The sequence below is a fragment of the Prinia subflava genome, chromosome 14 (assembly GCF_021018805.1).
Source record: "Prinia subflava isolate CZ2003 ecotype Zambia chromosome 14, Cam_Psub_1.2, whole genome shotgun sequence".
Classification (NCBI taxonomy): domain Eukaryota; kingdom Metazoa; phylum Chordata; class Aves; order Passeriformes; family Cisticolidae; genus Prinia; species Prinia subflava.
In genome coordinates, this window is record NC_086260.1 from 9,139,522 (window position 1) to 9,152,299 (window position 12,778).

The 12,778-nt window shown below is 49.1% G+C and overlaps 1 protein-coding gene across 2 annotated transcripts in view; it reads right to left on the bottom strand.

The window, feature by feature from the left end:
- MTMR14 (myotubularin related protein 14) overlaps positions 1 to 12,778 on the bottom strand; it is a 31,435-nt gene that overhangs the window by 1,889 nt on the left and 16,768 nt on the right. Inside the window, exons 14-18 of one of the 2 annotated variants that reach the window (XM_063411735.1) lie at positions 12,361 to 12,431; positions 11,688 to 11,737; positions 11,337 to 11,475; positions 8,448 to 8,624; positions 1,616 to 1,771 (exon numbers count right to left, since the gene is read on the bottom strand). In XM_063411735.1, coding sequence (XP_063267805.1) covers positions 1,616 to 1,771; positions 8,448 to 8,624; positions 11,337 to 11,475; positions 11,688 to 11,737; positions 12,361 to 12,431 — 593 coding nt within the window. The remainder of the gene's footprint in view (positions 1 to 1,615; positions 1,772 to 8,447; positions 8,625 to 11,336; positions 11,476 to 11,687; positions 11,738 to 12,360; positions 12,432 to 12,778) is intronic. The other variant, XM_063411736.1, reaches the window with a different exon arrangement.

The following is a 12,778-nucleotide window of genomic DNA, read 5'->3' on the forward strand; positions in this document are numbered from 1 at the left end:
TGAGAGGAGGCTGTCAAAGCCCCAGCTCGAAGTAAGCCCTGACAAGCCCCACACAAGCACAAGAAGTAGGCTGTGAAAAGCATACCTTCATCGAGCTGCTGCCAGTGAAGATGCAAAGTGGGAACTTAAATGGAATTAAAAAAAAAAAAATCACTGTGTCGGGCTGCAAAAACTGGGATGAAACCACAATGGAGTCCTGAGCAAACAGGGCTGATGCAGAGCAGAGACAGGGTGAAGGCTCTGGGTTAAGCTCAACACAACACTGCCAGGATCTCTTCATCGTTTTAATGCAGTGCCTGGTCCCAGCACCTTCAGCTGAGCAGTCTCCAGCCCCCAAGCAACCCACAGCTTTAGTGAATAGCTGGACAGGGCAGAGTACCCACAAGAGAAGCACCACCACTCTTCTCCCTTTGAATCCACTGCTCCAGGCAGTCACTCTCCAAACTGCATAAGCATATCAACTTTGACTCCTGTTTCTCTACTAATTCCCTATTCTGACATCAGATCCAACTCCAAGGGCACCAACAACTTGCTGGTGATCAGCAGTGACCAAGCACAATCAGGGTCAGACACAGTAAAGCAGTCACTATTCATAGAAGCCCATCCTTCAGTCCCTCTTCCCTTGCCCATCTCCAGACTACTGCAGGAGCAGCTCAGTGTGTCCTCAGGAAGGGAGAAGAACAAATCCTGGCCAGGCCATGTCCGACATCTCTTGCAATGTTTTGATCTGTCAATTCATGGATCTTGTAGTGTCACTGTAACTTGAAGGCAGCTGCTCTGCTCTGTTCAGCAGCACAGCATGCAGCCACAGGAGACACAGAGCCAGGGCAGGCAGCCTGTCTCACAGGAGCCATGGATTTTCATGTTGCTTGCCCTCTGCCTCCAAAGCACGTACTCAGATCTCAGTAAGGGACCGAGCATCTGGCAGCACATCTCTACCATTGCTTGCTAGCAGCAGCCCCTGATTTGCCATTTCAGTTTCTTGATGGAGAGTTTGCAGCCTGAAGGCACAAACCATGGTTCTCTTCTAACAGCAATTAAAGTGCATCTCCAGTCTTTCAAGTTTCCAGAGGTGGATTTCTATTTGGGGAGGAACATTTGCCTCCCAGCTGTTTCACATGGCAGGATGTGGCAGGACACGGGGTCTCTGTGGCTCTGCACTGGCCAGGCACAGCAACTGCAAATGATACTGCACAACGCTAGACAAAATTTGGGTTACAGAAGGAAAGATCTTCTCTTACTCCAGCAAAGATCTGACCTCAGTGGGGAGATAAAGGTGAGCAAAATCAAAAAGCAAGAAATCTGGGTTACCAGTCCTGTCCTGACAAACATGAATCCTGAACTGCACTCAATTATGCCCAAATTCAGCATCTTCTTCCTACAGAAAGCAAAGAGCTCCCCCATCATTAGGCAGAGAAAGTTGTTTTCTTTCCGTGTTCAGCATAAGCAAAGAGTGCTCAGGGACTGAGTTTGTGGATAGAAAACATCGAGGCAGAGAAGATGGAACAGTTTGTTATGGGCTCCCAGGCTTCTCTGAAAGTGCCAGAGCGATAAAGTTGCAGGCTCGCAGGCAGCCAAGAGACCCAAGGAGAGATCCTGCATTTGAGACACTTACAGGCAAGTGCTAGAGAACTCATCCGGGAAGCTGCAAGGGAGAGAGGCGTCTGCGTTCAGGATTGCCTGCTCCCGAATACTGCCACACCCTGTCACCATCTGCCAGCTGCCAAAGTCTGTGGAAACGGAAGATCCGGGCAGAGAATGGTCCGCCGATCTGGGGCAGAGAGAGAGGGAGACGGCGCGATCAGTCAGATCATTGAGGCACACGCTTTTCGCTGGCGCCGCTGCAGGGACCTGCCGGGCGGGCGGCCAGCAGCGCCTGTGCCAGCTCTGCTGACACTCAGGGACCAGGGTGCAACATGCAGCTTGGGCTGGGCCCCAGACCAAGCCTTTCCTTTGAAAGTGAAGGGAGAGCCAAACTGGCTGGGGCCAACAAAGCAGCAGGAGCACACCAGGAGCTGGACTGGAGAGAGCCAGCACGAAGCAGATGGCCATGCAGAACTGAGAAACCCATTAGTGAGATGGAACAGCTCATCCCGCCCTGAACCCTTCACAGATGTGAAAGCTGTGCTGTACAAAGGACATTCCCCTGTTGCTTGTTGTAGCTGTTAGCACATCCCAGGGCAGCAGGGCAAGTCAAGGTTGTGACTTGGTTAGTGCTGGGAAAGACTTGCAGATCATTGTCCTGGCAGCAGTTAGAAAGCAAATCACTCCTGAGCCATTACCACCAGATCTGAACAGAGCAACGCTCAAGGCATACCCAGGACACCTACACCCAGCACCTAACCTCTTCATTTCTGTGTTAAAGAAAGGGCTGTGCCAGAAATGAGGTGACAAAACATCTTTAGACAGGCTAAATTGCCAAGGAAGGATAATTGTTTGATGCATGCAATCTCCCACCAGGAAAGAAAGAAGCATGAAACATAGAAAGTGAATCTGAGGAGTCCCTCCAAAATCTCAGAAAAGAGGGCACAATCACTTGAGACAAACCCACAGCTCTTGGCTTCCAAGGGAGCAAGCAATTATTAAGCCTTGCTGCACAGCAGAGTGTACATAGCTGGAAGCACAGCCTGTGGCAGAGCTGCTCAATTACACACTACCAAGATCTTCTGGATAATTTATCTGAGTTCTGCTGGGCAGAGAGAAGTGCTCCAGCTCCAGCTCTGCTGGGCCAGGTACTTGCACGCTGTCTTCACAGCTAAGAATAGCAGTGGCGCACTGCAGCTGCTCCCCAAGGGACCAGGAGAACAGCCAGAAAGACAGGCTCTCCCACAGCAAGAAGGACCTGAGCTAGACTGGAAGGCAAGGGTGGGAAGAGATGCACAGCAGGGAACCTATTTGCAACCTCGGTCTAATTCCAGGCCTGCCATTTAATTAGTCTGATCAATACAGCTAAGTTTGAGCAGTGTGAAATGTGGTCCTGAGCTGGCTGCGAAAGCACAGAAAGGGAACCACACAATTCCCTGCCTATCAGCTTCCCATCATGGCTGCAGTTTGGGGGTAATACCCTGTCAGGCTCTGAAAGGACATGACAGCAGAAATCAGGAAGAGCAGAGCTTCACCTGTCTCACACAGATCTTGTTCTTTGGCTGCTCAGTGAACGGAGGAGTGAGGGTCAGAGTATTGGGAGAATCCTGTCTTGCAAAATGGTGCTTTTCCTGGGGTACATAATGCCAAAGTAAGAATGAGGGCACTTCACTGAAAGCAAAAGCGAAGCATATAATATTAGAAAGACCTTCAGGAGATCAGACAGGGATAACCTTCCCTGGAAAGCAAGGAATTTGTAAGGGAAAGGGAACAGCTGTTCAGTGACATCTACTTCTCTCCACGCTTTTGGAAGATGAGGTGGAAGAAGTCAGTGTGAAGGAGAGCAGGCAGAGTGTTTGGGCCCACAGCAACAGTGCCATGATGGAAGCACAGTGGGAAAAGTGCAGGATGCCAGGGAGAAGCATGGAGGAACGCTGCTTCAGTGCAGAGTGAAGAGGAAGATGTCACCTCCCTGAGAGCACAGCACAGCCAGACAGGACAAACAGGAGTGTCATACGTAGTGACAAGAAATTGAGCTAAAGGAGTAAAGAGATCTGCAGGCAACAGGCTCAGGCTGAAAGTAGGCAGAGACAGGATTCTGCCAGAAAAAGCAATGAGATGCTGAACAGAGGACAGGTTTGTGGCCAGATAGAAACAAAGGTTTTGGAGAGGGCAAACATGAATGGCAGAGGAGGGCCTGGACTATAGCAGGATCTCCACGTGAAGAGTTCTGAGAGCAGAGTTTTGCAGCTCTTGCAAAGGGAGAGTAGTATCTGGAGCTTGCTCAGGAGACTCTGCTAACATGGCAAGCCATGATCCATGGCATCAGGAACAGCAAAAATGTCCCTCTGCCCAATATCATCAATCACACCAGTCAGAGAAGTCTGTGCTAAAGAAAATGATTTTTGCTTTGGGTTATGGCCCCAGCTTCCAGCTGCTGGTCATCTTCCATGGTTGTCAGCTAAGATTATACTGATCTTACACCACTTCTTGGAGGTGGATCAAGTTATCTCTTGAATTCTGGCATGGACAGGCTGATAAAAGCACTGTGCATCTCCTGCAAGATGACTCAGTGACTCTCTAGTCCTCCAGCCCTTCCTGGAGTCCCCAACCCTGTCAAGCAGCTGTGCAAACCTAGTAAGATTTCATCTAATGCAACAACACTGGGGTCTAGGAGTTCAAGGCAGTCACTTCGGTGTCTTGCCTCCAGGCATCAGAATAAACACTTGTTGATTAATTGAATAAACTGATTGACTCTGCAATGAGTCCAGGTAATTTCTTTCCTGGCCCAGAGATCTGAGCCTTGCCAGCAAAGCTAAGATATTGTGGCAGACCTTCCCCTCTATCCCCCCAAAGCCTTCTCAAGAGAGGCTCCTGAGGAAACATCACAATCAATAAGCATCTTGAAGAGCCTGAAGAGACAGCAGGGGCAAAGCCTGGGAAGACAGAGCATGGGAAATTTTGTGTCCTCACTGCAACAGCAGCAGAGTTGAGCTTGGCTTGAGCCAAAGATGTCTGGGGTGACTGCACCCCAATGCAATCCAGTCAGTACTGGAGGTGAAAGCCTTCCTGTAATTTCTACCCTGAATACTTCTTGTAAAGCCTTACTGCAGAGGCCCCAAAAGAGGGGCCCTGGGGAACAAGCTGGAACTGCTGGGACATCAGAACCAGTTTCCAAGTCTTTAAGAACAGCATGCCTGCAATACATGACAGCCATGCCAGAGGCTGGCTAGGAGTGAGGACAGCATGGAGTCTTGGGAAGCAGCTGGACAACAACAGCAAAGCTGACATGGTTAATGGAGATGAGATACAGCCAGTCTTCAAGTCGCTGTCTCTGCCACAGACATCTAATGGCAGACAGAAAAAGAATCAAAGTGAGCTTCACACACCCACCTCTTCAGGTTCACGAGTGGGAAGAAACTCCCTCAAAAGTGCAAGATTAACTAAATTAGATTAGCAAAACAGAGATGAGCTGCAAGCTGTTCCTTCACACAAGAAGGGACCTCTCGCAGGCCATAAACTGGCAGCTCCTAACCTGGAATGGTTCCTTTTAATTAGGTCAGTGCTTCCCATGCAACATGCTGCAGAAGACAGAGTATTTCAGAGCACATGGACACTCACCTGCCTGCCAGAAAAGAGTCGATACTGGAGGCAGAGCAACAGTCAGGGATCCTTCCCTTTCTTAATACGTAACTGAGATGAGTGCCAAGTGCCAACAGCTAGGCTCCCATCCTGTCCCCACTCACCTGACGTATTTCCACACACCTAGGACTATTTGGGAAGCAGCTCATTTGCCAGCATATGCTCTTGCTTCAAACCCAAGCATTAAGTAGGTTCTGTATGTACAAGCAGACTGTGGCAACCTGGAGTAAAGGGCAGCCCTTCCCACCTTTGCGTGGGAACTGTTGGCAAGGAGTATGGCACCCTGCCAAGAACTGTGAGCCCTGGCTGAATCCCAGACAGTTATCTACAGGCTGGGATAGTGCCCGAGCAGCCTGTTCTCTATCAGCACCATTTCTGATTGCAGCACAGTCATGTACAAGCCAGCAAGCCCATTTTGTGGTATGGTCATGCAATAATTCCAGAAAACATTCCTGTAAACAATTCCTCTCCGGCTGTGGTCACTACCCCAAACTGTCACACTGCAGGTACATCTTCTGAGTGAGATGGCCATAAGGAGTAAGACACCGTGCATACACAGTCTTCTCACCATCAACAAAACACCCAAAGCCAAGAGGCAGCAGCTTCTCTGTGGCACTCTGTTCTCACTGTGCTCCCACCAGCCCCACAGCTGAGCCACCTGCGGTCCTTAAGTAAGGGAGTTCTCTGTGACTGCTGGTCAAAGCAAATTGCAATTTAACTCCTCCAGATCTCGACTCTCTAGATCACAGTACTCTGGGTTTTGTTTAATTGACTTAGCAAAAGCACATTCAACCAAAGATTATCCAGCTGCTAATCCACATTAGTGCTATGTAGACACACACTAAATCCCTGACACAGATACAGAATTTTTCTGCAGTGTCATGGGACGCTTAAACTGCTAATGTCAAATGCAAATACAGGAAAAGGTTTGCAAAGTGCAGCCTCACCGCATGCAGGGGGTTCAATCTGAGGCACATTGAGTGACATACTCAGAGCTCTCTGTAGAACAAGCAGCACCTTATCCTGCTCTGCAAACAGTCTATGCAATATCCTCCTGTGTGTTTGCCCTCCGCAGATGTGATCTTACCATCATGTTGGAATAAGCTAGAAAGACTGATAGGAATTGCCTTTGTACTGCTTTGCTTAGCAAGAACCATCCTGGGATTTACAGGTACCCAGGACCTCTGGATCAGAGCAAGATTCACAATATGGGCTGGTAATGTGACAGCAGCAGCCTGTTGACATTGCCTGGCCAGGAGAGGGGCTTGGCTCCTAATGTCTGACTGAGCATTTGTGATCTCTTCTTTTAGGACAGCCCAGTTCCCCACTCCCAGGCCCTGCCCATGTCTCCTGCTGACTCGCCTTTCTGTTCCCTCCAGAGCTCCCCTGCCTGCCAGCACCTGGACTGAGCTGTTGACCTGAACTACCTGAAGGATACCTGCTGGCATTTTACAAGCAACCATTTTAACCACTGCAGCAGCAGTTGAGGAAAGTGTTTTGTTGCTATGGCCACACAAACAGAGGATTGGGAAGTCAAATACAGTGTTTTTTTCACCCCAAGAGCCTTGGGTGTTGACCTACGAGCACCACTGCAGGAATGAAGGGATTTCTGGCATCCTGATCAGCCTCTGTGCTTCTGCTTTTCCATCTCAGTACCACAATTTTTCAGGAGATGAAGAGACAGAATTTACCTCTTCCTTCCACCACAGTCCTCCACCCAAAATGGGACTCATTGTTTCCTGCAGAGTAGAAAATGGTGGCTGAAGGTGTTATCTGCCAGACCAATTCAGACCACCACAGCTGACCTAGGGAGACCAAAGGCCAAGTGGAATGACAGAATCTCTTTCAGGAGAAAACATACCATGCTTAGAACCCAGAAACTGCAACCCATGCCAGTGTCTGATAAGACAACCCTAACCCTCTATGGTGCTCTTCCACCTATTCCTGTTTCTCCTCTTTGCTCTTGCAGAGCACTCTGGCTGAAGCATTACAAGCTGCTTCATCCTGAGCACTGCTGCACCAGCAAGCACTGAACAGCCTGTCAGGCCTTGGGAATGGCATGGGACCACACACAGGAATTGTGGCACTACCATTGTGAACAAAGTCGCTCCCAAGACAAGCTGTTTTCTTTCCAGTATTTTCTTCTTTTCTTGGGAGAGTCTTTTCATCATACAGAAAATGCAGAGGTGGGCCCCAGCAACAATTCAAATCCTTCCTATTCATGTCTTTCCCTGGAGAGAACAGTTAGCATCATTTATGAAAACTCTGAGACACTAGGGTTTTCCTCTGGAATTGAGAGACACTTGTTAAGAAAGTCTTATAAATTTTCAATGCTTTACTTGTTTGTCATTTTATTTTCCATATGATTAGAGAGTACTCAGATTTGGCTGGTGGCTGATTCAGAATCAGTAGAAAAAGACTCATCAGAAAACCTCCAGAGGCTACACAAGCATTTGAAGCTGTTAACAGCAACCTCTTATCTCAGTCTCTTTATTCCACGTTGGCCTAAACACATGGTGTTTGCTCCACAGGCTATGTTCTTTCTTCCCTAGGCCAGCTCACCGCTCGACTCTGCCCTATCGCAGTGTCAGACTCCAGAAGGGCGCCTTTGTTATGGTGTGAGACTAGGCTCAGGTCCAGGCTCCCCATTCCCCAGCAGGAACACACAGCCTTCCAGGCTGATTCCAGGCAGAATCCTTTGTGCTGGCACAATGCTCACAGCTTGCTCCCAGCAGTTTCGTACCTCTGCTTGCCACCAGCACTCATTTGCTTCCAACCTGCATCATCAGGAGGGTCAGCAGGTGAAAAGGAGGACAGGATAGATGCAGAGTGAGGTCTGCTTGGTTTGAAAAGCTTCCTTCCCAAACACCACAGCCATTTCAAATCCTGGTGGACGTGTTAGACAGAGAAAGTGCCGTGAGCTGCAAGCATGCAGGATGCAGAGATGCCAGAGCTCAGAGTTGAAGCATGCGCTGAGGACAGGCATAAGACAGCTGGCTGCTATCAGCACAGTTCCTCGCTCTTCTATGGGCTCAGGCAGGAGTGTCTGTTTAACAGCCAGCACTTCACACAAAGTCAGACTAGAGAGGAACAGGCCTCCCAAGGTTTGTCCGTAGATACACTGGTGCTCCAGTGTTTCCAGAGCCAGACAAGTGCAGCCCTGCACTCCCTTTACCAGACACTCATTTTTCTGAGAAATGCCCTGCTCTGTCCCATCTCACCTGGATCTGGGCACTTCTAGTGGGCTGCTTCCAATCCTCAGGAAGTTATCAGAATGAGTTGATGACGAGGAGCTGGAGGACTTGACTTCAACCATCCCTGTGGAAGGCAGCCTGTCTTCAGACTGCTGTGCTCTGCTCCACAGCACGGCTTGCGGTGATGATGCACAGCTCTTCCTCCTGAGGGATAGGGGAAGGGGGTGAGAAAACTGACTTTCCTATGTACTCCAGCTAGGAAGCCTTTTCACCACAGGCTGCAGTTTAGCCCAGCAGCTACAAGCTCTTGTTTCCACTGAACCCACCCTCCTCCCTCCCAAGGAACCATGAGTCACGGGTAAACGCTCAGGGAGGGGGTACACTGAGCTCAACCCATCTTAGCCCATTCTTTTATAGATCACCATCCACGTGACCTGGAAATCAGAGACGGGAGAATGCATCAGCTCACACACACACAGCAATTGCTTTGTTTAGTCTAGCAGCAAAAATGCCTTGAGCAAGGGGCCTCCCAGCAGGGAAAGACCATTTCAATCTGCTCGAACTCCACAGTGCGTATCAGCCCAGGTGGGCGTTTCCGCACACCGAGGGTGACAGGGACACACCACAGTGTTATTCTCCCTTTTAGCAATTCCCTCTGGGCACCACTGACCACGCTTCTGACCATGTGTTTACACCTGACAGTCACTCCAGATGTAGGTACACTTCAGCGCTCTCTCTGTCTATGCTGACAGCCCAAACTGCTCTGGCTTATTTCCTAGCCAGCACATTCAGGCTTAGTCATGATTCACTGTCCATTGTTGCATCAGGCCTTAGCTCGTGGCACCATCTAACTATATGCCAAACAAGTACACATTTGGGACTAATTCACACCACTGCTGCTCCACGTTTAGAATTTTCCTTCTTATGTCAGTTGTTCGGTTTTGTTTTTTTCCCCTGGAAGAGTCCCAAGAATTTCTCCCCTTCTGAGACCATACTGAACTGGACAAAGACATCCCTATGTACAAAAGGAAAAAAGAAAAGCTCTAAAGCAAACAACTCAAGGGGTAAAGATGCTATTCTTCCTAAAACATGGAAGAGCATCTCAGCTTTGAGATGCAAGCACTGTCACCAAGTGCAGCTAAAGACAGGCTCATTGTACAGTGGAAAGTGCGATATCCTCTCTTCATTTCTTGAAGGGTGTCCACCCTCAAACATCACACCACAGCCTCTCTTAAGCTTTATTCATCTCATGTTATCATAGCTGCCAACATCTCCAAGTACAGCCTGCAGAAACAGGTTTGAACAGCTAAAAATCAAATGCCTCTCCCTGCACAGAGACTGTGAGGCCACTTGTTTTCAGGGCAACACAACAAAGTACATCCCCTCATGTTACGCACAGCCCAGCTCATCCAGCTTGTAGCAAGCCCTACGTATTCTCCAGACTACAGAGCCACAACAGCCTACAGTAAAACATCCGTGACCAGTCTGCTCACTGAGCACTCAAGGCAAGGCTCACAACCTTCCCCTTTCCCAAGCTCATGCGCCCCAGCGTGGCCCAAACCATCCCTGTGGAGCAACTGCTAGCCCCAACACAGCCTGATGTCTCCCACAGAAATAAAAGCAACCCAGAGTTAAGAAACACATTGCAAAATCAAGCCCTGATCCACACAAATGCAGCTATCTCCTCCAGCATGCTCTGGTCTATGTGTAAAAAGCACACACAGGTTCTGTGCAGCAGAATTGAGTCTGTGTGTCCTGTGCACTCAGTGCAATATGAAGGCTTCCAGTTCACTATCCTGAAGCTCTGCAAGTGGAAAGTTGTTCTCTACTTGATGCAGTTGCTTTGACATGGATAGGTAGGCTCTGTGTGTTAGAGGACTCCATGTTGTTCACTTAGCAAAGAGTTTGAGACTCTTCATCTCCATTTTGTGATTCTGCAGGGATAGTCTCCTTTCCCTTATCAGCACTTTAAATTGAATATACAATGTGCTTTAGAAAGGCTGCTGCCACTAGCATGGCTGCAGAAGTCCCAGAGGACTTCAAATGCCTCCGGCACAACCCAGATTTAATTTAAAATAATTGCAATATAAAATAGTGTCTTCACATGTGCTGAGGGAGAGGAGAGAAAAATTAAACTGAGAGGGGCAACCCTACAGCAAGGCTCTGAAATCCCCAAATAGCACCAGAAACTCCACAAGCAAGTCCAACACCAGTCCCAGAGCAGCAGAGTTGCCAGACACCTTCCCTGCTTCCAGACAGCCACCTGCATCCCCAGGCAAGTCCTGTATGATCCTCTGTCAAGAGGCAGTACTGAAAGTTCTGTATTCTCCCCTGGAAATGTCTCTAAGCAGTGCTGCAGGCAGGAACCTGCTTTCAGCTCACATGCCTCATGCCGGTAGAGGGGCTAAAATTTAGAAGGAATTCTTGGCCATCCAGCCCAACTCCCACTAATTGCAGACACTTTCTGTGTATAATGTCTTTCCTAAACTCTGATTAAGCTTCATTTTAGGGCAGCCAAACTATCTCCACTTTTCCCTGGAGAGGCTGCTGTCAAATGTAATTTTTCTGGTAGTTTGGAACCATCTTTTAAAAATAATGAAATCCTTTGTGGATGAAGTTTAACAGTGAAACTGGTGAAAATGAAATAAATGTGTTTTACTCTCATCAATGTACAAACTTAGGAGCATCCCTGCAGAAGCCTGACAGCTGTTTAACATGGAGTGGCCTCCAATTTTTGGTGCAGAAGCTCTGGAGTACAAGTTGCAGCAAAGCTTCTGACAGCTAGATTCTTCCCCCCCCCCACTGTAAGAAATCCATGCTACAGAGCGCAGACCTGGAGGACAAGACACTTCAGAAATGCATTTTCTATCAGGCCCAGAGCCTTTTGTTCAGCCCACCAAGTGGTTATCTTCTCACCATGCTGCTTGAGCCTGTGCTCCTGCTGGCATCAGTTCCACTGCTTCATAAGTAAAGCTCCCAGCTGCTCCAGGGGAACTTTCCATCCCCAGAGAAAAGTCACTGCTCAGGCTTGTGGTGCTGCCTCGGTCTTTCTGCTCTGGAGAGAAGAAAACAGAGTTACCTGAAGACCAGCTTGGTTTCACTCATTTCTCTCCCTTTAAGCAATACACTTCCCCTTGCCCTGTGTTCTTGCAAGGCCCCACAGGCAGCTTGCCCATTTGGGGCCATCCTGAAGCTGGGAGCCCAAATGGGCAAGCAATGAACCATTAGCAGCACCCAGGGACACTGATGCTTGACAGCAGCACTCACTGAGCATGCAGATCTCTTCCAGGGTGAAGCCAGGTGGCAAACTCTTCCTTCTGGAGAAAGAAAGACACTGTTACCTCAGGTACACTTCAGGGCAGCATGGAGGCTGGCCATGGCCAGGTCTCTGTCACACACAGCAGATCAGAGTAGTGGGGAATTAGCTATGCAGGGGCAGAGGGGAGAGGATGGGCCAGAGTGCACTAACTCCTGTCCCAACCCAAACTCCCTATGCTTTGAGAAGGTGGCAACAGGCAACACTGCACACGATGTGCTTATTCAGAGCACTCAGGGTGGGCTTTGGTTCTTTCTGTCCCTCCTGAAATAAGAATGGTTTATGCTGGACAGTCCATTAAAAACCAGCCACCCCTCTGTCCCCACCAGGGCCTGATGGAGCTTGCTGTGCAGCCTGCTTGAGCCAGAGCTCACATCTCTGGCTTCATCCGTGCTAATGCAGCCACGGACAGTCATTAAGCTGAGAGCACGTTTCAGCATGGACAGTTTTTCAGAGCACAGCATAGCACCTCACAAGCCTCGGCCCCGTTTTGCAGCCTTCAGAGTGCAGAATAAATTAAAGAAAACTGGGCCAGGACACCAGGGCTTCCATCTCCCCAAAGAAGCAGCACTAACAAGCTCCCTGGCTCTGTAGCCCATGCAGCAGCAAGCACAGGCTCCTTACCTCTGTGACTTCAGAGCAGAGAACTCCTCAGAGGTGATGTGCTTCAGAAAATTGAAGCAGAAAAAGAAAATCTGAGCAAAGGGAAAGAGAAGAGCGGTTCAGGAATAAACCCGAGGCTCCATGCAGCCACTTATCTCGGTGAGGAGGTGCTGGCAGAAAGGATATGGCAAAAAATCTGAAGCTACCAGCCTCCAGTGCGCCATGAGCTGCCCACCATCCTATCCTGGGCCTTCTCTTCCGTGTAAACTGCCCCTCTGCTCCCTGCCATGGGGAGGCCCAGAAAGGAAGGGGAACAAGAAGTCTCCTTATCAATGCCTTGCACACATGCTGCAAGCTCACAGCAGGTACTTATGCCATCAGTGCAGAATGGAACAGAGATGGCTTCAGCTGCTTATACACCCAGGTAAGCAGCAAATGC